This window comes from Phascolarctos cinereus, unplaced genomic scaffold, assembly GCF_003287225.1.
Source record: "Phascolarctos cinereus isolate Bilbo 61053 unplaced genomic scaffold, phaCin_HiC Scaffold_2;HRSCAF=192, whole genome shotgun sequence".
In the NCBI taxonomy this organism is placed as follows: domain Eukaryota; kingdom Metazoa; phylum Chordata; class Mammalia; order Diprotodontia; family Phascolarctidae; genus Phascolarctos; species Phascolarctos cinereus.
Genome location: NW_027555625.1, coordinates 175,285,378 through 175,310,299, shown reverse-complemented (window position 1 = coordinate 175,310,299; position 24,922 = coordinate 175,285,378). Strand labels below are relative to the sequence as shown.

The window sequence follows — 24,922 nt, the reverse complement described above, 5'->3', positions numbered from 1 at the left end:
ACTTGTGTGTCTTTGGTCAAGTCTCCTAATCTCTCCAGATCCCAGTTCCTAATCAAATGAGAGGGTTGGGGACTTGGGGACTTCTGATTTTTGTTGTTGAGTTGTTTCAGTCATGTCCAACTCTTTGTGACCCCATTTGGGGTTTTCTTAGCAAAGATACTGAAGTGGTTGGCCATTTCTTTCTCCATCTCATTTTACTGAGGAACTGAGGCAAACAGGGTTAAGTGACTTTCCCAGAGTCACAGCTAGCTAGTAAGTGTCTGAGGCCAGATTTGAACTCAGGTCCTCCTGACTCCAGCTCTAGTGCTCTATCCAAGTTGCCCAAAGGCAAAGGTTAATTCTTAACCTGTGATTCTATGATCCTGACTCCCACTGTGCTGTTGACTAGCTCTGTGACCTTGGGCTTTAGTTGATTAGATGGGGATAACCATTTTTGGAATGTTTGCCTATCTCTCAGGGTTGTTGGGAGTCTCATTAATGAGGCCAATCACAAATGAGAAGTGCTTTTGCATGTGCTCTATGAATGAGTTATAATTAACCAGAATACTCTATTCTATGTTCCTGCACCATCATTTTCATTGAGGTTTTCCTGTAGCATTCCAAAGCCAGATAATAATGACTACTTTTATCTGCCAGGGAGAAATTAGAGCTGGTCCTCAATGCAGGCTGAGTAGACAACTGCCTCCATGGTCTGATTTAAGAAGGTTCTGAAAAACATATTATGTATGGAACCTTCAACCAGGCCAATTAGCTTTCCTGAGGAGCGTTTTAAGCATTGTGTTAACTGGGAGGGAGTAAACCTTTAGGTAACCAGGGCATTAGCCGGGATTAGCTTAGCTGATTCACCATAAAACCCTTTTTGTTTTGGGCTTGCTGTAGAAAATCCTGCCTGCTTTATGTCTGAGTATGCAAAGCTTAATGAACAGGGAGGTGAATCTCTCTGCAAGTTTCACTGGGACTTGGGTTCTCTCATTTTTTTTTTTTGGACTGGATCTGTGATTTCACTGTAGGGACCTCCTGATGCCAATATAAGTCTGAAACTAGTCTTTCATGTGGTTTTTTGTTTGTTTGTTTTTAGGCAATTAGGGTTAAGTGACTTGCCCAGGGTCACACAGTTAGTAAGTGTCAAGTGTTTGGTCTGAGGCCAGATTTGAACCCAGGTACTCTTGACTTCAGGGCCCATGCTGTATTCACTGTGTCACCTAGCTGCCCCTCATGTGTTTTTTTTGGTTTGTTTTTTGGGGGTTTTTTTAGGCAATTGGGGTTAAGTGACTTGCCCAGGGTCACACAGCTAGTAAGTGTGTCAAGTGTTTGGTCTGAGGTTGGATTTGAACTCAGGTCCTCCTGACTTCAGGGCCGGTGCTCTATCCACTGCGCCACCTAGCTGCCCCTCCTCATGTGTTTTTTTTTAAAGAGTTGTTTAGGGCAGTGAGAGATTAAGTGGCCTGCCATTGGTCACATGGCCACTAGCTTTTAGAGGCTAAACTTGAACCCCGGCCTTCATGAACCCTGAGGGCTACTATCTATCCACTGTCTGCTATGCATACTATTTTCCAGGTATCATTATGAACATTAATCCTCCCTGTAGATGCAGGGGCAGACACAGAGAAGGTATGAGACTGGTCTGAATTTGTACTTACCGCAGGACTCCACATTTTTCATACTGGCTTGTCATTTGTCTCTCTCAACCTCTCTCAGACTAGGGAACAGGCAGAAAAAAATCACATTATTTTATAGTCCAGCCCCTTACGTTCTTGTCCACCATGATTTGATTTTTACATATGAGGTTTTATTTTTGAATTATGTTTTATGCTCTCCCCAAACCCAAAACATAAGAAGCCAAAACCTGCCTTCTGAGGCTTTGAGGGAGAGAAGGATGGAGAGTCAGAGGTCTGGGTTCCAGGCCCAGCTCTACCACTAACTATCTATATGAATTTGGGCAGGTCACAAACTCTCTGAGCCTGAAGCTAGCTCAGGATGATTATCTCTAAGGTACTTTCCAGTTTTAACATTTTCCAATTAATAGCCCAGATGAATTCTCCACCCAAGTGTAAACCTACAAAGTAATTGTTACTATGTGCAGGCTGATTTCACCTCCAAACTTCAGATCCACATGCTGGAAAATTTGGCTTTATATTAGGTTGTACCCCACAAATATACATGAGATAAGCTGGAGGAGGAAGTGACTTGAAAGTTTTCTAAGTGACTGAACAAAGTCAAACCTTAGGTGAATAATTGATTATAGGTAATTCCTGACATGGAACAGCTGTGGATAGATAAATAGATAGATAGATACATACATACATACATACGTATATACATACATAATTGATGATGTAATCTTAGGGAAAAAAAACTCTGCTGGTATCCTTTACAATCTGAATCAGTTCAAAGATGTGATCTTCATGGAAAGGCCAGAGTGTTTATAAGCATTAAATTATGATGCCTCTTTTATGAAACTATGAATATCATCAAATCTATGCTTCTTTTTTGCTGTTTACTCTCTGGAAACATATGGGTAGCTAGGTGGCAAAGTGAATAGAGCACTGAGCCTGGAGTCTTGAAGACCTGGGTTCAAATTTGGTCTCAAACACTTACTAGCTATTGTGATCCTGGAGAGGTCAGTTAATCCTCTTTGCCCCAATTTCTTTAGCTGTAAAATGAGCTAGAGAAGGAAATGGCAAACCACTCCAGTATATTTGCCAAGAAAACCCCAAATGGGGTCATGAAGAGTCAGACACAACTGAAATGCCTGAACAACAACATACCACAACTTTGGAAACATATAGCCTCCCTAGAATCCAACTTAGGCAGAAGTAGGAATGGTCTAGGGTGTTGGTAATATCTAAATAAGAAAAATCACTGAGGAAATCTGAGACCTCTCTACAAATGGCTGGTCTTCTTTTGCTTCTCTTCGCTTCCTTCTTAGTGGGTTTACTAAGAAAGTTACTCTCTGGATGGGCTGAGCTAAGCCCAGGAAAGCTCAGCATTCTGCCCTTTCAATATGTTAGTGCAAAGATTCCTCCCACCCCCAACAAATCTACCTTTCCTCCGTGTCTGAGTACACTTGCTGTAGGGCCCAGCCCCTCTTCACCTCCTTTAGGTAATATTTGTAAAGTGCTTAGCGCTTGAAGTACACAGTAGATGCTTAATAAATACTTGTTCCTTTCCCTTCCTTCACTCCATTCAGACAACTTACTCCAAACTATAACTGCTTTTTTGGGGGCATTTGTATAAGAAGGAAAGAGCCTAAACATAGATCCTTTGGTTAAGTAGTCTGTGCTAAAAGAAATCTTTCAAGTAATCACATGTTGATTTAGCACAGTTACCACCTAAACATGGTTTGTGACATTTTATGGTTAAATTAATTTCGATGACTAAAATGTAGCATTCTCCTCATAACTTAATACTAATCAACCCACCTTTCTCTTCCCTCTACAAACCACCACCCCCTCCCCCACAGAAACGATCTTTCATAGCATACATATAGTTAGGTAAAACAGAACAATATATTGGCCATGTCTGAGAATATGTCTCCATTCTATGACCTTTCTGCCAAGAAGTATCTTTCTTCCCAAAACACATTCCCCTATGATTTGGGCTCAAAATAGCTAAATATTCTGGATGATTATTCCTTCTTCCCACTTGTAATGCCAGGATGACTTTCAGCCAATCACAAATCCTTTTATTCAATGGCAGTTTTTTGTTGTTCCTAATATACCTTCCCACCTAACTGTTATTTGCCTAAGTTACTGCCAACGTCACAGGGACTGAGAGTACATAATTTTCAAAGTGCATAGATCACTCCTCACCAAAACAAAAAAAAGAAAAGATTTTAAAGTCTCCCTACCTTTTCCCCACTTCCCATAAACTCTGGTTCCTGGATAGATAGAACCTAGCAGAAGCTGATGAGACTGATTCAAGAATCAGAGTAAATTTAATTTCAGGTTGTTTTTCTAACAAGTTCAGAGGGAAGACCTCATCAGACTCCAGCTGCCTCACCTCTAAAATGAGGGGGATAGGCTAGATTATTTTTGAGGACCCTTGTGGCTCTAAAGTTCTGTGGAACAATGGATGAACTCTGAGATCCCTCCTAGCTCTGACTTTCTGTGTTATGTGTTCTAAGGCCCTTTCCAGCTCTGATATTAGGTGGTCTTGTAATTTTTTTATTTAATATTTTATTTTTTCCCAATTTCAAGTAAAAACAATTTTAATGGGTTTTTTTCAAATTTTGTGTTTCAAATTGTCTCCCTGCCCCCCTTCCCCCTTGCTGAGAAGGCAAGCAATTTGACATAGGTTATATATGTGTAGTCATGTGCAACACATTTCCTTGTAAGTCATTCTGTGAAAGAAAACACAGACAAAAAAATCCAAGAAAAATAAAGAAAGTAAAGAAAAAGTATCTTCAATGTGCATCCAAACTCTACCAATTCTTTCTCTGAAGATGAACAGTATCTTTCGTCATAAGTCCTACAGAATTTTCTTGGATATTTTATTGCTGAGAATAGCTAAATTATTCATAGTAGATCATCATATAATATTGCTGTTATTGTATACAAAGTTCTCCTGGTTCTGCTTATTTCATTTTGCATCAGTTCATGTAAGTCTTTCCAGGTTTTTCTGAGAGCATCCTGGTCATCGTTTTTTTTTAAAGCACAATAGTATTCCATCACAATTACATACAACAATTTGTTCAGCTATTCCCTAATTAATGGACATCCCCATAATTTCCAATTCTTTGCCACCACTATGTTTGTTATCTCTTTGGGCTACAGACCTGGTAGTGGTATTGCTTGGTCAAATGGTATGCATGGTTTTATAGCCCTTTGGGCATAGTTCCAAATTGTTCTCCAGAATGGTTGAATCAGTTATACAACTTCACCAATAGTACATTCATGTTTTTTCCCCACATCCCCTCCAACATCTGTCATTTTCCTTTTCTGTCATATTAGATAATCTGACAGATGTAAGGTAGTAGCTCAGAGTTGTTTTAATTTGCATTTCTCTAATCAATGGTGATATAGAGCATTTTTATATGACTATAGATAGCTTTGATTACTTTGTCTAAAAACTGCCTAATCATATCTATCTTTGATCACTTATCATTTGAGGAGTGGATCTTATTTCTATAAATTTGACTCAATTTCCCATATGTTTGCAAAATGAAGTCTTTATCAGAGATATTCACTGTAAAAATTTTTTTAACAGTAATAGTTACCAACTATGTATTTCCCTCCATCCTATTTTCCTCCTGTTTATCCTACTCTCTCTCTTCTTTTACCCTGTCCATTCTCAAAAGTGTTTTGTTTCTGACTTTTACCTCCCCCAAACTGCCCTTCCATCTTTAAGCTCTGCCCATTCCCCCGCCCCAACCCCTTCTCTCCTACTTTTCTGTATGGTAAGATAGATTTCTACATTCAACTGTCTATGCATATTATTTCCTCGTTGAGCCAATTCCAATGAGAGTAAGATTCATGTGCTCCCCTCCCTCCTTCCCCCATTTCTCCCTCCACTGTAATATCTCTTTCAGGCCTCTTTTCTGTCAGATAATTTATCCAATTCTACCTCTCCCTTTCCCCTTCTTCCAGTGCATTCTTCTTTCTCATCCCTTAATTTTATTGTTTTTAGATAATTATACCATCGCATTCATTTCACACTTTTGCTTTCTGTCTATGCCCTAATAATAAGAAAGTTTTTAGGAATATAAACAGTTTAACTTTATTGAATCCCTTATGATTTCTCTTTCTTGTTTACCTTTTTATGTTTCTTTTGAGTCATGTATTTGAAAGTCAAATTTTCTATTCAGTTCTGGGCTTTCATCAGGAATGCTTGAAAGTCCTCTGTTTCATTGAATATCCATTTTTCCCCCTGAAGGATTATACTCACTTTTGCTGGGTAGGTGATTCTTCGTTATAATCCTAGCTCTTTTGCCCTCCAGACTATCCTATTCCAAACCCTCCAGTCCTTTAATGTAGAAGCTGCTAAATCTTGTGCTATCTTGAGTGTGGATCCATGATATTTGAATTGTTTCTTTTTGGCTGCTTGCAGTATTTTCTTCTTGACCTGAGAGGTCTGGAATTTGACTATAATATTCCTAGGAGTTTTCATTTTGAGATCTCTTTCAGGTGGATTCTTTCAATTTCTATTTTGTCTTCTGGTTCTAGAGTATCAGGGCAGTTTTTCTTGATGATTTCTTGAAAGATGATGTCTGAGCTCTTTTTTTGATCATGATTTTCAGGTAGTCTGATAATTCTTAAATTATTTCTCCTGGATCTATTTTCCAAGTCAGTTCTTTTTCCAATGAAATAATTTATGTTTTCTCCTATTTTTTCATTCTTTTGATTTTGTTTGATTGTTTCTTGATGTCTCATAGACTCATTAACTTCCACTTGCCCAATTCTAACTTTTAAGGAATTATTTTCTTAAGTGAGCTTTTGTGCCACTTTTTCCATTTGGCCAATTCTACTTTTTAAGGAGTTCTTCTCTTCAGTGAATTTTTTTCCATTTGGCCAATTATATTTTTCAAGGCATTCTTCTCTTCATTGGACTTTTGTGCCTCTTTTACCATTTGAGCTTTTCTGTTTTGTAAAGTGTTATTTTCTTCAGTATTTCTTTGTGCCTCCTTTACCAAGCTGTTGACCTTTTTTTCATGATTTTCTCACATCACTCTCATTTTTCTCTTCCCAATTTTCCCTCTACTTCTCTTATTTGATTTTTAAAATCCTTTTTGAGCTCTTCCATGGCCTTGAGACCAATTCATATTTTTCTTTGAGGCTTCAGATGCAGGAGTTTTTACTTTATTGTCTTCTTCTCAGTGTATGTTTTGACCTTCCTTGTCACCATAGTAACTTTCTATGGTCAGAATTATTTTCTGTTGTTTGCTCATTTTACAGCCTATTTCTTGACCTTTAACTCTATGCTAAAGCGGGGCTCTGCTTCCTGATTAGAGGGGGCACTGTCCCAAGCTTCAGGTTTTTTGTTCAGTTTTTTCAGAGGTAATTCTGCGAACTTTCAAGTTTTTGGTTCTTCCCAGGTGGTATGACTTAGGGAGAGGTGTTTGTGTGTGTTTACCACTCTCCTGTTCTGTGCACTGGTTTGTGAGCTACCACAAGCACTCTTTTCAATCCTGGAACTGTGACCAGGGTTCCTGTTCACCTGCAGCCACAAGCTGCAATGTGCTAGTGATCCTCCTCACACTGGGACTAAGACCCAGGAGTACAACTCAGCTCCAAGTATAGGCATTACAACAGAGTCCTGCTGTTGGTGCCAGCAAAGGGACCCCTGTAAATCTCTTTCTGACCAGTTGTCTAATACCCTTACCATCTGTGGGCTGAGAGGTTTGGAAACCACCACTGCTACCACTGATTCAGTGGTTCCCAAGGCCTGCTTCTGGTTTGCTGGAGCCAGGTCAACCTGGTGCAACAGACCTTTCCTGCTGAGCTTCTAAGTTGTCTTGGGCTGAGAAAATTGTTTCACACCATCTTTTTATGGGTTCTGTCACTCTAGAATTTGTTTAGAATTTTTTTTAAAGCCATTTAAGGGGGTTTGAGGGAGAGCTCAGGCAAGTTCTTGCCTTTACTCTACCATCTTGGTTCTGCCTGGTTCTGTAAGTTCTAAATGAACCCTTTAACACCCAAAATTGTGAAGTGAGAATAACTCTATCCTGAACTGAATTAACCAAAAGACCATAACCTTTTTCCTCAGGCTGTGTTTGTGTGTCCATCTATATGCAGAAATCAATCCAAATATATATTGATAAACAGGAATTGCCCAAAGGGAGAACTCCATTTGTAGGTTAAACAATAATGAGGTTAATTTCAAATATTTTAATTTAACCAAAAGCAGTGAATTAAAAGCAAAAAAAAATCAGTTAACATTGTTTGAGGGATTTTTATATACAATGAAAAATTCTAAAAATAATTTAATTTTTAAAATTTTGCACTTATTGACTGAATAAATGTACCAAGATGTGTTTTAAAAACACATACATGCACACACATCTTTGAGCCAGAATTGTTACTAGAGGTTAGCAGTCACTTAGAATATGTGTTGGGGGATAGGGAGATGATGCAACAGGTGGCATCTAATAGTCCTTTTTATAAATGGGTAAGTTTTTCATGCCAGAACATTCTGCTCTCATGGCATACAGGTATTTGTTTTGTGATGAATCAAGTCACCTATGTTATAATGAAGGTGGAACACCTCAAGTCAACAGTAATGATCAACAAACATTTATAAAGTACTATGCTAGGCACTAGAGATACAAAGGCAAAAGTGAAACAGTCCCTGTCCTCAAGGGGCTTAGATTCTAATGGGGGATGCAATATGTGCATATATAGATATATACAACACACACACACACACACACACACACACGATTCAATATAGTTTTTCAGGAAAAGTCACCACAAGGAGGGCAGAAAAAGACTTACACAGAAATGTAACCATTCATACATTTTAAGTCCTGGCTGACATTACTACCAGGAAGAGGGGCCAGTGGTAACATAAACCATAGGCGTGCATTATATTTCTGTGTACAGAAGGTGACACTTGAGACAAGTCACAAACTAGAGGTCCAAGAGGCAGAGAGATGTGGAGGGAGAGAATTCTAAGAATAGGGGACAGCCACTGTAAAGCTATGACAGAGGGAGATAGAGCCATCAGGTGTTAGGAACAGTAAGAGGGCCAGTGTGTTTGGGCCATGGAATACATGGAGGGGAGTGATGTCCATCGATAAGATTGGAAACATTCCCAAATGGGACCAGGTTGAAAAGAGCTCAAAAGGAGCCACTGGAGTTTATTGAGGTGAGGGGCTAAGACGGTTAGAGCTACACTTTAGGAAATCACTTTGGTGGATTAGAATGTGGGGTGAGAGGTTCAAAGGAAGGAGATCAGTTAGAAAGGCAGGAGGTGATAAGGATCTGAACTAGGATGGAAGTTGTGTAGAGAAAGGGAGATAGGAAAGACTTGTGGAGAAAGAAATAGCAAGATTTGTCAACTGATTGGATGTGTGAAGTGAGTGAGAGTCAGGAACTGAGCATAACTCCAAGGCTGCAAATCTGGGTGACTGGAAGGATACTGGTGCCCTGAATACAAATAGGGAAATTTGGAAGAGGTGTGTCTTTGTAGGGACAGAGAAGATAATGAATTCTGTTTTGGAAATATTGAGTTTTCAAATGCAGGAAATGTAATTTTCTTTTTTTTTAATTTTTTTTTTAGCAATTGGGGTTAAGTGACTTGACCAGGTCACACAGCTAGTTAAGTGTTAAGTGTTTGGTCTGAGGTCAGGTCCTCCTGACTTCAGAGCCGGTGCTCTATCCACTGTGCCACCTAGCTGCCCCTAGGAAATGTGATTTTCAAACCTTGTATAAAGGCTTTGTTCTGGCTCTGCTTTGAACCTACATTTTAAAAATTCAGTAAAATGTGTTAAAAATTAATTTTATCCTATTTTAATCTCTACATCAAGCTTTTCTCTGCATTTGGACAGGTCTCATCTCCTAGGGTTTAGGATCATTTCCAAACTGGACTATTTAGGTATATGGGCCTGAATAGCTAGCTTTTTAGTAAAATACCTTAGTAAAGGGATCAAAGATTAGAATCTGAAAAGTCTACTCCATCATTGTATGTTGTGTCTATGTGATGCTCAACCACCAACTTTACTGAGGTTCTGACTGAACTGACTCAGTAACTTGGTGCAAGCATAGATTACATGCCTGGGAAAGACAGTAATTGAATAATCCTGAGAAAGAATACTTAATTTGGAGTCAGAGGACCTGGGTTCGAATCCTGCCTTTGGCGTTTACTATCTCTATGACTTTGGGCAAGTTACTTAAGCTCCCTTGGCCTTATTTTACTCATCTGCAAAATGATTGGGCTGGAGCAGATGGCCTCTGAGACCCCTTCAGGCTCCAGACCTAGGTGTCTGAGCCTAAGGCTTCTAGATTCAGAAAATTTAGGGCCAGAAGATCTTCCGGTCTCATTTAAACACTCTTCCCCCAATGGGGGCCTAAAGGCCTCTGTACACAATGCCACAGGGTCCTTCAATGAACATCCCTGCCATGCTCAGTTTTTGCTCTCCTGTGATTTTCTGTACCGTGGACTTCTTTCATAGTCTGGTGATGGCTTTTATCAGAATAGTGCCTTTAAATACACAAGTAAAATAAAATACATAGGATTACAAAGGAAACCAATTATAATGAAAGACGGTTGCTGTTATTATTGTTCTGAGTTTGCAGCCCAGATTAAAAATCCCTTGAAATGTCCTCAAGCCTCCACCAGCCCTGCCAATGAAGAAGTTTCTTCTTTGGTGGAATATTAGTATAAGATAAGAAAAGGACAATCTGTAGAATTATGGATATAGAACTGGAAGGGACCTCAAAGGCCATCTTGTCAAAACCTCCTCATTTTATGGATGAGAAAATGGAGGCCCAGAGAGATAAAAAGATTTCTCCAAGGTCATGTAGGGGCAACAGAGGCAGAATTTGAACCCAGGTCCGGCTGCTTAGTGCTCTTTCCACTGCCATCTATTAGGAATCTTGTACCAAGACAGTTTTAGGGAGGAGCCTAAGATTTAATTTCTATGATGGCATTAACTTTACTTCACCAGTAATAGGATGTCTGACCCATGGCTATTCTGAGACCAGAGCACTTTGACCTTGAGGGCTAAAAAGCACTAGATTTGGAGTCAGAAGTCTTGAGTTTGAATCATGCCTCCGCACATAATACCCATGTGACCTTGGGAAAGTCAGTTCCTCTTCAGCTCCATTTCCTCATCTGTAATACAAGGAGATAAAGCTGTCTAAGGGCTCTCTGCGCTTCAGCTTCTGTGATCCATTGTTCCTAGGAGCTACAGGCACAATTCTTTACCAGGCAACTTCAAAGCCATAGCTGGTTTCCCTGAAGCAGATTTACAGCCGGGCTATTCCCCCAGACAGACTCTGGGCCTGTGTGAGCAGGTGTTGTGCAATTCTGCATGCTCTAGTCTGCCCAGGTTGCTGGAAAGAGTCACTGCAAGCTCTCTGCTCGTCAGTCTTGTCAGGCTCAGGGGTGATGCAGCCAGTGTCAAATAGGGAGTTGGATAGCAGTAGAAAGGCTCCGGCAGGAAGATTACAGAGGAAGGGCAAGGGTCAGCGATGGCTGGACTCTTTGTCCTTGCTCTCAAGCTGAGCCTGGAATCCAGAACATTCATGGAGAGAATTCAATCATCCTTTGGCTCTGGCCTCTGACCAGTCTTGTGTTCATCATCCAGATTCCCACAGGCTTCCTCCCTAAGCAGGCTAGCGTTGAACTCAAAATAAAAGAGGCTCTTCTCTCCTTTTTCTTTGAGCTTGGACTGAAATGGATCTCTTGTCAGAATGATAAAGGGAGAAGGGGAGGTAAGAAGAAAGAGAGGGAGAAAGAAAGAGAGAAGAAGAGAAGGGGGAGAGGAAGAGAAGAGAAAGAGAAGGGAGGGAGGAAGAAAGGAAGAGGGGAAGAGAAAGGAGAGAAGGAGGGAGAGGAGGAAAGAGAGTTGAGGAAAAAAGAGGGGAAGAGGAGAGAGAAGTGGAAATAGAGGCAGAAAGGAAGAGGAAAAAGAGAAGAGAAAGGAGAGATAGAGGATGGGAGAGGGGTAATAGGAAGTGAGGGAAGAGAGAGAGAAAAAGTAAAAAGAGAGGGAGAGGGAGAAGGGTGTTGGGAAGTGAAGGAATAGAGAAGAGAAGGGAGGGGGGAGGGAGAGAAAGAAAGGTAGAGATAGGGAAAAGGGTAATGGGGAGAGAGAGAAGAAGAGGAGGAAGGGGAGAAAGAGGAAAGGAAAAGAGGAGAGAAAGGAAAGCAGAGAAGACAGAGGAGGAGAAAGAGAGGGGGAGATAAAGGTTGAGGGGGAGAAGGAGAGGGAGAGGAGAAAGCCTTATGATTTCTACATCACAGATGTCAAACATGTGAGTCCTGGAAGAACCAGATTAAAATGTAATTGGGAAATATTTAAGAAAATAAATAAAAAATACAACAGAATATAGATAATGTTAATACATGGTTTTCTAAATCAATATGCTTCTGCAAGGATCCTTATGTAAGGTTTAGTGGCCCCATTTGTATTTTAGTTTGACACCCCTGGTCTACATGATGCCAAAATATAGATCAAAACTGAGAGAAAAAAATACATCACCCATCCATATGTTTTGTGCTACACATCTGGCTTTCTAAGGATTTTTTTTTTAACCCAGGTGTCTTGAATCATATAGATGCAGGCTCAGAGGGTCTTGAAAGTTTCCAGTAAGATGAAAAGGAGGCCCAGGAAGTTTTCTCCCATAGGGGAATGGTAGCACTCATTTCTGACAACTATAAAATTCTCCCTGAGGCTATGTCTACATAGTGCCAGACACTTGGATGAAAAGAGGGGGGAAAATCCCCTTGATAGTCTCTGTAGCATCCTTATTTCTAGAATCTGTTGTGATTAGGGGACTCATAACTAGACAAGCTTTAGCCTCATTACGAAAAGCAGCATTGCTGGGAGAATGAAAGGGAGCATGAAAACTCACTGAATTTGGAATCAGAGGATGGAGTTTAGAATCTGACTCTGTTACAGCCTATGTGGTCTTGAGTAAGTCACTTAACTTCCTCTTCTGTCAAATGAGCAAGTGGTACTAGATGACCTCTGATCCAAGTCTATGATCCTTGATTTGGAAATGGCCAGAATTAAAAGTCTCAAGATCTGGCCATGCCACTATTAGCTGTATCACTGCTTCCCTCAAAGCCCCGTTTTCCAAAACTCTAAAGAGGCTAGATTCTCCAATGCACAGCCCATTCCCTATTGAACCCATTCTTCCTCTTAACTTCCTTATTTCTGTCCAGGGTACCACCATCTTCTAGATCCACCATGTTTGCAACATAAGAGTCATCACTTTTAGCCCTCATGTCCTGTCAAGGATTCTACTGCCTCAACCTCTCTGGCATTTGACTGCTTTCTGCTCATGCAACCACTGCTTTTGTTAAGGCCCTTATCACCTGGACTCTTGCAATAGCCTCCAAACTGATCTTACTGCTCCCAATCTCTCTCCTCTCTGATTCATTCTCTACCCAGTTGTCAAACTGATATTCCTAAAGCACATCAATCACCATGTCACTTACCTGCCCAAAAAGCTTCAGTGGCTCTCTAGTGCCTCCAGAATAAAATACAAACTCCTCGTCATTTAAAGCCCTCCACAATCTAGTCCCAGCCTATTTTTCCATGTTACCCATTTCCAGCCTCCCTCCCCCCACGCACACACCCTCCACATTCTAGCCAAACTGAACCACTTGCTATTTCCCCAAAGACGAGTCACCCCATGCATGTAATGTTCTCTCTTCTCACATCTGTTTTTGGAATCCTTCTCACTGAAAGTGTGATGTCTTTCCAGAAGCCTTTCCTATTCTCCCCAATTATTAGTGCCTTTCATGAACTGTGTAGTTCACAGAATCATAGAATTTTAGAGTTTGAAGAGATATTTGGGGCTAAATGTATTCTCTAAAAGGAATCCTCCCTACAACATGCCCAATAAATGGTTGTCCAGGCTCTGATCAAAGACTTCCAGAAAATACTATTCTATTGCAACAGGACTCCTGCCTTAAGATAAGGGGAGAAAATGTCATTCCATGGTTCCAAGTCCCCTGCCTAACCTCCAGCCTTTCACAGGAAAGGGAGAAACACCATTCCACTGCACCAACTCTCCAACCTCCTGCTAGAAGAAAAGAATGCCATTCCTTTGGGCACCAGTCTCCTGCTTTTGGAGTAAGGAGAGAAAACTCCATCATACCAGGTCTCCTGCTGGGTCTTCTGCTTCCTTCATGGAGAAGAGAAGCACCAGATTCCTTCCTTCCAGGGAAGAGGAGAAAGGCCATTACAGCATGTCTTGAGCCTCACCTCTTGTCTTGGAGGAGTAATGCTATTCCTTCAGATCCCAGAATTTGTCCCCTCACCTGAACTCCTAAGGCCAAACCCCTATGGACAATATAATGAAAACCTACCTGAACTGATTGCTCAATGGTTAACATGTTTCCCCCTTGTTTATACCCTCACCATATTAGCAATTCTGAATCTTGGCTGTCATCAGAACTCCATTCTCTGATACACACTGCCTAATCTTTTATTCCCATTCCCCTCAACCCAAGCCATCCACCCATCCAAAGCTACTTCCACTGTGCTCTCTGGAATGCCTCTCCATAGGTAACAGACTTCCTTTAATCTTAAATCGTTTTCCTTTCTCACTCCTTCCACCTTCTGGCTCTCAGAGAAACCTGCCTTCTTCCTGATCACATAGCATCCCTGGCCTTCCTTTCCAGCCCTGGCTGTACTTTCACTTATCCCCCTGACTAACCAGTTGAGGAAGGAGAGTTGGAATATCTCTTCTTCCCGTTGCCACTTCCAGGTTCTCCCTCTTCTATCATCACTCAGTAACCTCTCCTCCTTGGAGGTTCATTCAGTCCATATCTACCACCCAAAGTTCTGGTAGCTATTGTCTACAGACCTCCAAGTCACTCCTCTTTCTTCCTCAATGAGTTCAATACTTGACTCACAGACTTTCTCTTCTAATCAGTTCCTGCCCACATCCTAAGGAACTTCAACCCTGCCTGTTTATACTCTCACAAACACCCTGACCTCATCATTCCTCAATTTACTCATCTCACAAGAGCTAAATCTCCATCCCACTTCCTCCAAAGACAAAGCTGGCCATAACTTTGATCTTGACCATCATCCAAAAAGACACCATTTCCATATCCATGAACCCTGAAATTCTCGTATCTGATCACAATCTGTATTTCCACCTCTTTCTTGCAGTCCCAAACCCTGTTCTTCATTCACACCATGACCTTCAGTCCCTCAGTTCTCTCCCAGGCCATCACCCCTACGTCAGCTACACTCTCCTCTCTTCCTCATCTTGACCTCTTGATGAGACAGTTAAACTCCACTCTGTCCCCTTCTTGAATCCCTTGCCCCCTTATCCTACCCCTTATCTTGCCCTGCCAAATTTCAACTTTGGATTACTTCCACTATCCACAGCCTTCACTCTTACATACTGCTGGACGAAGTTGGAGAAGACCATGAAACGTGCTGACTAGATCTACTGCAAAGGCCCATCAACTGGGTCCTAACTATGGCAAGGCAATCATTTTACACCCCCCTAAGTAACCCACTAGGGGATGCTAGGTGGCACAGTGGATAGAGAGCTGAGCCAGGTGTCAGGAAAACTCATCTTCCTGAGTTCAGATCAAGCCCTCAATTAGATTGTAAGCTCCTTGAGGGCAGGGACTGTTTTTACTTCCTTTGTATCTTCAGGGTTTAGCACAATGCCTAGCACAGACTAGGCATTTAATAACTGCTCATTGACTTGGGAAGACAACAAAGTCCCACACACTTAGGACAGCCACAGGAAGCTAAACTGCCTACTCCCCCAACACCAAAAGATTTTACAATTCTTTCACCAAGTCAATTACAGTAATTAAAGGTTTAGCTGTAGAACAAGCCACACCCCTAAGAACCAAGTAAATGCTATTATCTCTCCTCTGAAAAAATCTGTCCCACCAAGATGGGACATGCCTTTGCTCAGGCCACTTTTGCTCAGGCCACCCTGGGAGTGAGCAATTAGGAAAGCAGCCCATTCCATATTTCCCATAATGGACCAGGAATGGGGTGAAAAAATAATTTGGAAACTTCATAATCACCAGGTAGCATACCTTGGGAATAAGCATAGTCCTAAGGGTAAGGCTTAAAATGGGCAAATTCTGGCAAGAACTCAGGTTCTTTATCCTGGCCAGGAGAAAAAAATAGAAGCCATGTATAACAGAAAACATCCTATAATCAGTCTACTCAGTCCAAGGCAGTCCAATCCAAACACTGCTTTAGTAAATACTTACTATACAAGTCATCAACATTTCTGGATTTTTGGTTTCCCCGTCTGTAAAATGAAGCCTCTAACATTCCTTCTAGCTCTAACCAGGTATGGTGCATTGCTATTAACTATCAGTGTGAGCCTAGGCAAATGTCTTTCTTTGATCTGTCTGTGAAATGGACAGAATAGAGATTGGGTTAAAATCACTCTGTCTTCCTAAAGATTTCATTATTATTGAAAATGTAAGTTTTCTTAAGGTAAGGCAGATATCTCCAAAACCCAAGGGACAGTGGGAGCAGGAAAACATGCTTTAGCTTCCCTGATGGCCTGAGCCTCTGCCTGGCATCCCAAGATGCTTTGTTCAAATCCTTTTGGCTCCAGCACCAGGAAGGCTCACCATTAACAAAGGTGTACTACATAGCTTAGCCATGACTTCACAAAATCAGCAAAACAGTTGCTCTCTGCAAGTTGAGGCAGAGTAAACAGCGAGGAGGAAGAACTCAGGAAATCTGGGGGGACAGGCAGCAAGCCCAGGTAGTGAGAGAGCCTGTTTTGCCCCAAGGTCACAGCTCTAGAAGGTCCAAAGCACACCAGAACTCAAGCATCAGGAGAGTCTGATATCCCGAATGTATAAAGCGGGAGACACAAGTCTTCAAGGCCTGACTTGTTCCCCAAGAAATGAATGTTTAAAAAGCATTTTGCAAACTTTAAGGTAATATTTGAATATCAGCTAAGAGAGGGAGTGAAGCGTAGTGGAAAGGGAAGCCGGAATCTGAAGACCTCAGTATAAATCTTGCATCTGCTACTTGCTACCTGTGTGACCTTGGAAAAGCCACTTAATTGACATGAGTTTCAGTTTCCTCATTTGTAAAATGGAGTTGGACTAGATGATCTCTGAGGTCCCTTCTACTTTTAAATTCTATTACTTGATCCTATAATCCTTTCTTCTCCAAATAACAGCTTATCTTTACAGAACTCTTAAGGTTTGAAAATTGTTCTACATACATTATCTCATTCAATCCTTAGGACATTCCTATAAAGTGGATGGTATCATTACCCCCATTTTCCACATAAGGCAACTGAGACCTAGAGGTTAAATGACTTGCCCAGAGTCACACAGCTAGTAAACATCAGAGGCAGGATTTGAACCTAAGTTTTCCTAGTTCTAGGGGCAGCAGAAAATTCTGTCTCTCATGTTGATTAGCTGTGTGACCCTGGGCAAGTCACTTAACCTTGCTTGCTTCAGTTTCCTCATCTGTAAAATGAGCTGGAGAAGGAAATAGCAAACCATTGCAGTATCTTTGCCAAGAAAATACCAAATGGGGTCATGAAGAGTCAGACACGACTGAAATGAATGAACAGCTTTCCTGGTTCCACTACACACACACACACTATGTTGTCTCTTTATCTAGACTGTGAACTGGAAGAACCTTAGGGTAGCTCATTTATTCTAACTCCCTGCCAGAGAGAAATGCCTTACCCAAGGTCATGGACTAGAAGCCAGGTCATAGTAAATGGATATTGACCAGTAACACATGGTAAAGAAAGAGCACCAGAACAGGAGTTAGAAGGTCTGGGTGTAAGTCCTTATTCTGACAAAAATTACCAATGTGACCCAGGGCAAGTCACTTAAAGTTTCTGAGCTTCGGTTTTCTTATCTGGAAAACAGGAATCACAATACTTTTTTCTGCCTTCCTGAAAGGATCACTGACAGCTAATTGTTGCAGGGGATAGAGCTCTGGGGCCTAGAATCAGGAAGACCTGAGTTCAAATCTGGCCTTGGACATTTTCTAACTGTGTGACTCTGAGCAAATCATTTTACCTCTGTCTACCTCAGTTTCCTCAACTGTAAAATGAGGGTAATAGCACTTACCTCCCAGATCAAATATGATAATAATTGTAAAGTATTTAGCATAGTGCCTGGCACATAATAAGCACTATATAAATGTCAGCTGCTATTATGATTATTATTAAATGAGGTAATGGAGGTTCCCAAACAAGTGCTTCCCAAATGAATGGAATTTTTGCTAAAAATCGTTCCCCTTTCTCATGTGGGTAATATTGAGCAAATAAGAACGTTCTATAAGATCACATATCATGTGATTGGCAGAAAAGGGTTTAGGACCCATCTCCCCCAATTTCCCTGGGTATGTCCAGTATCTGTCTCCATTGCCAAGGCGAGGTCTCTGCTACTGTATCCGTTGTTGACCACATATCCATTTTGAGCATGATATCTCTATGTCTTTGTCTCTGGGGCAAATGAGTTTGTGCACTTAGAGTCCCTAACTTTATTAAGTCTCCTGCTAGACAGGAGAAAGGGAGCCTCTTGCTTACCGCCAACCCTGTGCTGATTTTTGGCCCCCAGGCAGAGATGCGGTTGCAGGATCAGCAGCTGGCCCGGCAGCTGATGCGCCTCCGCAGCGACATCAACAAGCTGAAGATCGAGCAGACCTGCCACCTCCACCGGAGGATGCTCAATGATGCCACCTATGAGCTGGAGGAACGGGATGAGCTGTCCGACCTCTTCTGTGACTCCCCCTTGGCCTCCTCCTTCAGCCTCTCCACCCCACTGAAGGTCATTGGAGTGACCAAGATGAACATCAACACCCGCAGGTTCTCCCTCTGCTGAAGGAGGAGGAGATGTGGAGGTCATCAAAGGGCTGGTGGAAGTAAAGGGTTGGCAAGGGAGGGACACAAGCTTAGATGCTTGTCAGCGGCAGGGCAAGGCCTACGTGGAGGTGGAGAGTGCCCAAGCAGAGCCAAGCTTCCCGAGGAGCTACCAGGTCCTGTCCAATGGCTGGGCTGTGCCGGGGTGACTCAGATCCACCAGAAATGAGGATGTAGCACTCTCAAGGAGATGTTAATGGGGTCATGGAAGCCTTCAAGGCTTCTTATCCACTTAATATCTGACTCATCCTTCTATAAACTGTTTTACTAGTGATAGTGCTATAAGAGATTGATTCCTTCCAACCTCTTACTCGAGCCTCCCCTCCATCCCATGCCCATGTGCCTGTGAACACAAATCACTGGTGCTATGACCAGGGCTCCCAAAGGGAGGAAAAAGTCTCCCTGCCCCAGGCACTGTGGCCCTACCCTTGTCCCTGAAGGATCTCCATGGGCATCAGATATTATGTACCCCCAAAAGTATAGGGAGGTGATCCTTGTGCTTGGTGTAACCATCTCAGTGTCAATGTCCCCTCAGTGTTGACCAAGAAGTGCTCTCCATGTATTTGATTCAAATCAAATCAATTCCATAAGCATTTATTAAGAACCTATTATGCTTGAGGTACTGTGCTAGGCACAGTGGATACAAAGAGAAAAAAATAATAGTGATGTCTTCCCTCAAGGAGCCTGCATTCTTCTGAGTAAGTAGCAGGGCTCCTCCATTTGTGCAGTTAGGATCATGTGTTCCTGGGTGCTGGCATTACAACCCAAGAGTCAGATCCTTTTGGCAAGACAAGGTAAAACTGTTGCCAGTTTTTGACTCGGGCTCTTGGGAGGCAATTGGAAGAGAATGCCATTTGTGCCAGGTAGTCTGATGGGCCTTCTCCAGTGTAACAAGTGAGGGACAGATCCTGAACCTAGATTTTACTGTCATTGAGCAGAAAATACCCATGAGAACCTCCAAAGAGGCCCTGTAATTCTGCTCCTGTTTCTCTATCTCCCCTCATGACCAAGGGATCACCATGTAAGACCACAATTGATTGAGCTCAATTTTCCTCCTAAGGGTACCCGCCAGGCTCACCTGTGAGTGCCAGAAAATGCCTCTTTATTGAGCTTGGTAGTACCACCTCCCTAATCTTATTTCCATTTTTATTGCCTTCCCACAAAGACAATCAAATCAGCTATCACCAAGCCTCTCTATACATCCAACCAGTTTCCCCATTCTGATTGAATTAAACAGTTATTTACAATAGCAGGTAACTGAATGATTCTATCCAAAGGGAGGAACTGGTTGATGTGATAGAGCATCCGGCCTAGAAGAAATGCTTTCTCTTTTCATAGGGCCATATTCACTGGGACTATGAGGGCCAAAATCTGAGAGAACTCAGACTTAACAAATCTGAAAAAAAATCAATGTAATGTTATATGTCAAAATATCCCCAAGTCAGCAATAGTTGAACTATAAAAGCGTTCATTTCAGAACTAGGAAATACCAATGATATCATCTCGTCCAGCTCCCTTGTTTTGAAGGCTCTGTGCACACAATGACTTGTTCAAAGTCATAAAGCTACTTAGTAATGTATGAATTTAGCCATTAATGTACAGGTTATATTTGTCTACATTCAACTTCCAAGAGTAACTCCTAACTTTTACTTTAATGCAGTCTCCTCACACTGCCTGTGCATTCCAGCTCAGATGATTTACCACTCCACCTCCCCACTGTAAACTCCTCTCGTTTGAGTTTGGAATGTTTTGTCCAACCCCGGATGGTGTCTGGACAGAAGAGAGCACACTGATTGACATTACCACTCTTTAAGCACCACATCCCATTGCTCTTTTTTTTTTTTAAAGCTCCATGGGGATTGGTCAACACACTTTTAAGGGTTTTTATTCTGTTTCCTGATCAAAGTCATTTTCTCCCAATCCATAGCACAACTCCAACAAAGACAAAAAACACCCACACTTTGCAGATAAGAGGCTAGGCTAGAGCATAAGCAATTAATTCATTGGAATATGTAAGTAAGGGAAAGAGCAAAGAAGAGAAGCATGAAGGTTTTGGAGGGAAATCAATGACTCATAGCTGGTAAACAATAACTTGAACTGCTTCCAGACTTTTCTAGGGGCCAAAGGACTTCGTTATTTCTGTCACCTGAAGCAGGTGGCAGAAGGACAAGATAGTGTTCTAACATAAAGTTACCCAGAGCTTAGGTTTCTAGCTTCTGATATGAAAATAAAAGGAAGTTTGTGGCCCAAGTATGGCCTTGGTGAGGAAGATCTAAGAACAAGGGCAGGTACTGGGCTCCTGCTCTAAATACATTTTGTAAAAGCTGGAGACTAGCTTAATAATGACTCCAATGATTACTTAGAAACACCAATGGACTCTAAAGAGGCATTCCTGAGCTTCTTGGAGAAAAAGGCCTTTAATGCAATAGGAAAGTGCAGTGTTAGTATGAACAGAAACCTAGTTTATTATGAGATAGAGAAGATACTGTCTTCTCCCATGTCTACAGAGACATACAAATGGTGTCACACGTACTGAAGCTAGACACCCAGGTACTCACAAATGTACTCACATGCCTAGAACATAGCCAGAACAATTTTAGACCTATATGATGGGAACTGACCAACTTGAATTGCACTCCCATTTTTAGCCCAAGTCAATAATCTGAGTCATGATCAATCCAATAGATAACGCAAAAATCAGCCCTTAAGATAGATGGAAAAAATATGGTTTCACCCATTAACTGACTCAATACATTCACTTATTTAACTCATAGTTATTGAGTACATGGAACTATCCTAGGCATAGAGAGGGCTACACTGGTAAACATAATATGGATTACCCCACCACCACCACCAAGAGTTTATGGTCTAGTAGAAGAGACAAATACCTACAATCAAGGGACAAGTGCATAAAAGAGGCTTGTATAAAGCCCTGTGGGACTTCAGAGAAGGTAGGCAGTTTCTGCCATGTGACTGCAGGCATCTCAATAGTCTCCATTTTCCCGGAATGATTCATTTAAGATGGTGGGGCATTCCTATCACTTTTCCTGTTTCAGTCATAGTTTTGTGTTGAGAGAGTTCCTTTGTGGATTGCTCCTGCCTTAGGCAAATTGTTACACAGATAAGCTCAGTCTCCTTTCCCCTCCCCACCCTCCACAACACAAATTTAATTGTTCGAGGTAGGCCTTAACTCTCTGCCAGTGGAGTCACTAGATTTATAAAGGGTAGTTAGTTACTAGCCCAATGTTTGTATTATGTCTCCTGCTTGCGTTGCTTCCTTAATCTGTTCATTAGTTCCTGTGCCAAGTATCCCTTAGGTGTGACATTCAGCAGACATACTGTTGTGTCTAAGTAACATTGTCTAATGGCTTCGTACCTATGGTAGCCAAGCATAGTGGCCTGGAGACCCTGAGATATCCTGACAAAGGTCTTCTCCGGTTTTGGGATCTCCTCCAATGTATCTCCTAGCAATACCAAGTGCTATTACATAGCTGACAGACAATTTCTAATTTTATTTTTTATGATCATTTGTTTCTATATTGCTGTTAGAAAAAGCAAAATTAAAAAAAAATAATAAAAGTTGTGCATTTTAGAAGACAATGTGGGTGATTTCAGTGCTTTCCTAGTATTACCACAGACATACTTACCATCTTCTCCCTTCCCCTTGGTATTATGTTCCTTCCAAAGAGAACGACATGGATAGTTAAAGTTCCCAGGCCACAGGATTGAAGTAAGTGGACTCAGGCCATGTAGCTAGGAGCCTCTGGATACATACTTCACACAAACAAACACGGCACTTCTCTAACTGGACATTCTATTTGTTTTCTCACCTCAAATTCGTAACAGTTTGCAATCCTGGAAAGATGGAACTATGAGGACAGGAATGAAAGCCTGAAGTCTACCAAACCAAATAACTGATCTGAAGAGGGAGAAATCCAGGTTGTCAGGATATGGTCAAGTAGAGTAAACTGGACCAAAGGGTCCAAGATTGACTTTGTGGTCAGAGGGCCTGGGTTCAAATCTTACCTCTGAGGCTCACTCTCTGTGTGAACTTGGACAAGTTGCTAATTGGGTCATAGATTTAGAGCTGAAAAGGACCTTCCAGGCCTTTGGGTCCAACAACCTCATTTTACAAATGAGGAAACAGAGGCTGTATAGGATGATATAACTATCACTAAGATAGGATTTGATTCATCTTCCTGGCTTTAAGCCCTGTACTCTTTATCTACTATACAGCCTAGCAGCATTAACCTCTCTGGGCCTTAGTTAACTCATCTTTAGATGGAAGAGTTGGACTAGATGACCTTTGAGGTCCCTCCCAGCTCTAAATCTATGGAACATGTTTTGTGCAAGACTCAAAGGTAATTGAAACTGAAATCAACAAATGTTTATTTATCTGTTAAGCTCTTATGTGCCAGGCACTGTGCTAAGGGTAGGGGGGAGAACAAATAAAAAGCAAAGACAATAATGGCTCCTACGCATATGAGGTTCCCATTCTCCTGGGGACATCATGTACATCAGAAAGGTAAGTAACTGGGGAGAGGGCAGGAGCAGCTGGGGGTACTGGGAATGGCCTCTGAAAGCCCTTAGCCAGTCACCACCATCTTTGGAGAGTCCTGGCCAGTTCTTATGTCTCTGTCTCTCCTTAAGCTGACTGGGCTTTGCTGCCTACTCAAGGTCTGACCACAAGGACCCCCAAGCACTGAAATGTTCTAAAAACACAGCTGGCCTCCAGTTCCCATGGCTCCTTTAATAGGAAGGAGAGAGGAAACAAAACTGTCAAACTGATTCTTCTTTAACACAGTAGTTCTCTGAGTTGGCTAGCTTTTTTTTTTTTACAAAATAAAATATGTAAGGGAACTGAATACTAATTTTCCTGAACACTTTAATCAAAATAGTTTGATCTGCTAGTAAGCCTGTCGATATAACCTTTCTGGTCTTGAGGAAGGAGGTCAAAGCACTGTTTCCACATAGTCCCCCACAATTTCCCTTGGCTTCTTATCAAGAACAGAAGTGCTTTTACCCTCCTAATTTCCTGTCTCAAAGCCACAAAGTCTGTACTCTTGGTGGGCTCCAAGAGGAAGGTTAGAGTGGGTGGGTTGGTGGGGAGAGATGATTGTGTTAGGCTGAAGCCAAGATCAGCCAGAACAAACAAGGCTATCATCATAATCAGCTCAATGGAGGAGGAGCTGGCTAGACGGATGCATAGATTCAGACGCATTTATTTTTAAAGACCCCCTATGCTTGGCTCAAAGCAAACAGAATACTGCTAGGAGTGGAGACAGCTAGGCGTCTCCAAAGGAAGTTGTTTCATGAACAAAAACCCCTCCAGCTTTTGATGGGTTTGGGAAGTCTTTATATGTGAGAATGAAAAGTTGTTGAATATCCCTTCCCCTCCCATACAAGTTGGGGCATGTGACTGGGTAGCCTAGAGGTTCCCTGTAGGATAGTCTTACAAGGCTGATTCAACAAGTGGGCTCTCTATGTGCTCAGGAACTTTTTCAAAATAAAATGTTTTAACTGTCTTTTCCCAGTCTTAATAATCATAGCTAGCATTTATATGGTGCTTTACTTTATATTCTCTCATTTGATGCTCACAAAAATCCTAGGAGGTAGGTGCTATTATTATCCACATTTTACAGATGAGGAAACTGATGCTGAGAGAGAGGTTAAGTGCCCTTTGTCACACAACTAGTTAGTGTCTGAAATATAATTTGAACTAAAGTCTTCCTGATTCCAAGACCAACATATGAAGAAGGAAAGTGAGCTGCCCAAGGTCATCTGGAGTCATAAGTGGAAGGTAAAGGTAGAAAGTAGAAAAGGGAGGAACAGGGCAAAGAAGGAGGAAGAAAGAGAAGGATTAAGGGAAGCCAAAAAGGGAGGACGAAAATAAAGGAAGGGCAAGGAGAGTGGTGCTGAGGCAGAGAACAAGGCCAAGATTTTTTTTTCTCCCTTTCTTGTCTTTATAGTAACTCCCCTGTTAATTCTGCATGACAGGCTGGAGAAAAAAACACTTCTTGACTTTGAGTCAGAAGGCAGAAGCCACCCAGATCAGGAGCATCTCTAGGATGCAGGGAAGAATAGCAAGGCTGCTCCACTTTTTACTCATGAAGTTAGAAATAGAGGTCACTTAAACCCTGTCATTCTCCTACCTTTTGACTGAAGAAAATTGAAACTAGCACAGAATCTCAGAGTTGGAAAGGACTCAGAGGCCATCTTATCCTATCTTAACCTTTGACACTTACGAGTTATGTGACCAAGGGAAAATAATTTAACTCCTCCAAGCCTCAGTTTCCTCTTCTGGAAAATAGGAAAAATAATACAACTAGGCATGTTAATAATAGTGGCTAAGTAGTACATTGGATGGAGTGATGGATATGGAGTCAGAAAGACCTGGGTTCAAATCTAGC

General features: G+C 41.6%; 2 protein-coding genes across 3 annotated transcripts in view; one reads left to right on the top strand and one right to left on the bottom strand.

Moving 5' to 3' along the window:
* Positions 1 to 22,112, top strand: part of FAM167A (family with sequence similarity 167 member A) — a 57,261-nt gene extending 35,149 nt beyond the window's left edge. For both annotated transcript variants that reach the window (XM_020985447.2, XM_078149732.1), the window contains one exon: positions 18,211 to 22,112. In XM_020985447.2, the coding sequence (XP_020841106.1) occupies positions 18,211 to 18,474 (264 nt within the window). In that variant the 3' untranslated portion in view covers positions 18,475 to 22,112. The remainder of the gene's footprint in view (positions 1 to 18,210) is intronic.
* Positions 1 to 24,922, bottom strand: part of GPCPD1 (glycerophosphocholine phosphodiesterase 1) — a 188,837-nt gene that overhangs the window by 8,284 nt on the left and 155,631 nt on the right. Inside the window, exon 24 of the transcript XR_002324264.2 lies at positions 1,641 to 1,699. The gene's annotated coding sequence lies outside the window, so the exon portion shown is untranslated. The remainder of the gene's footprint in view (positions 1 to 1,640; positions 1,700 to 24,922) is intronic.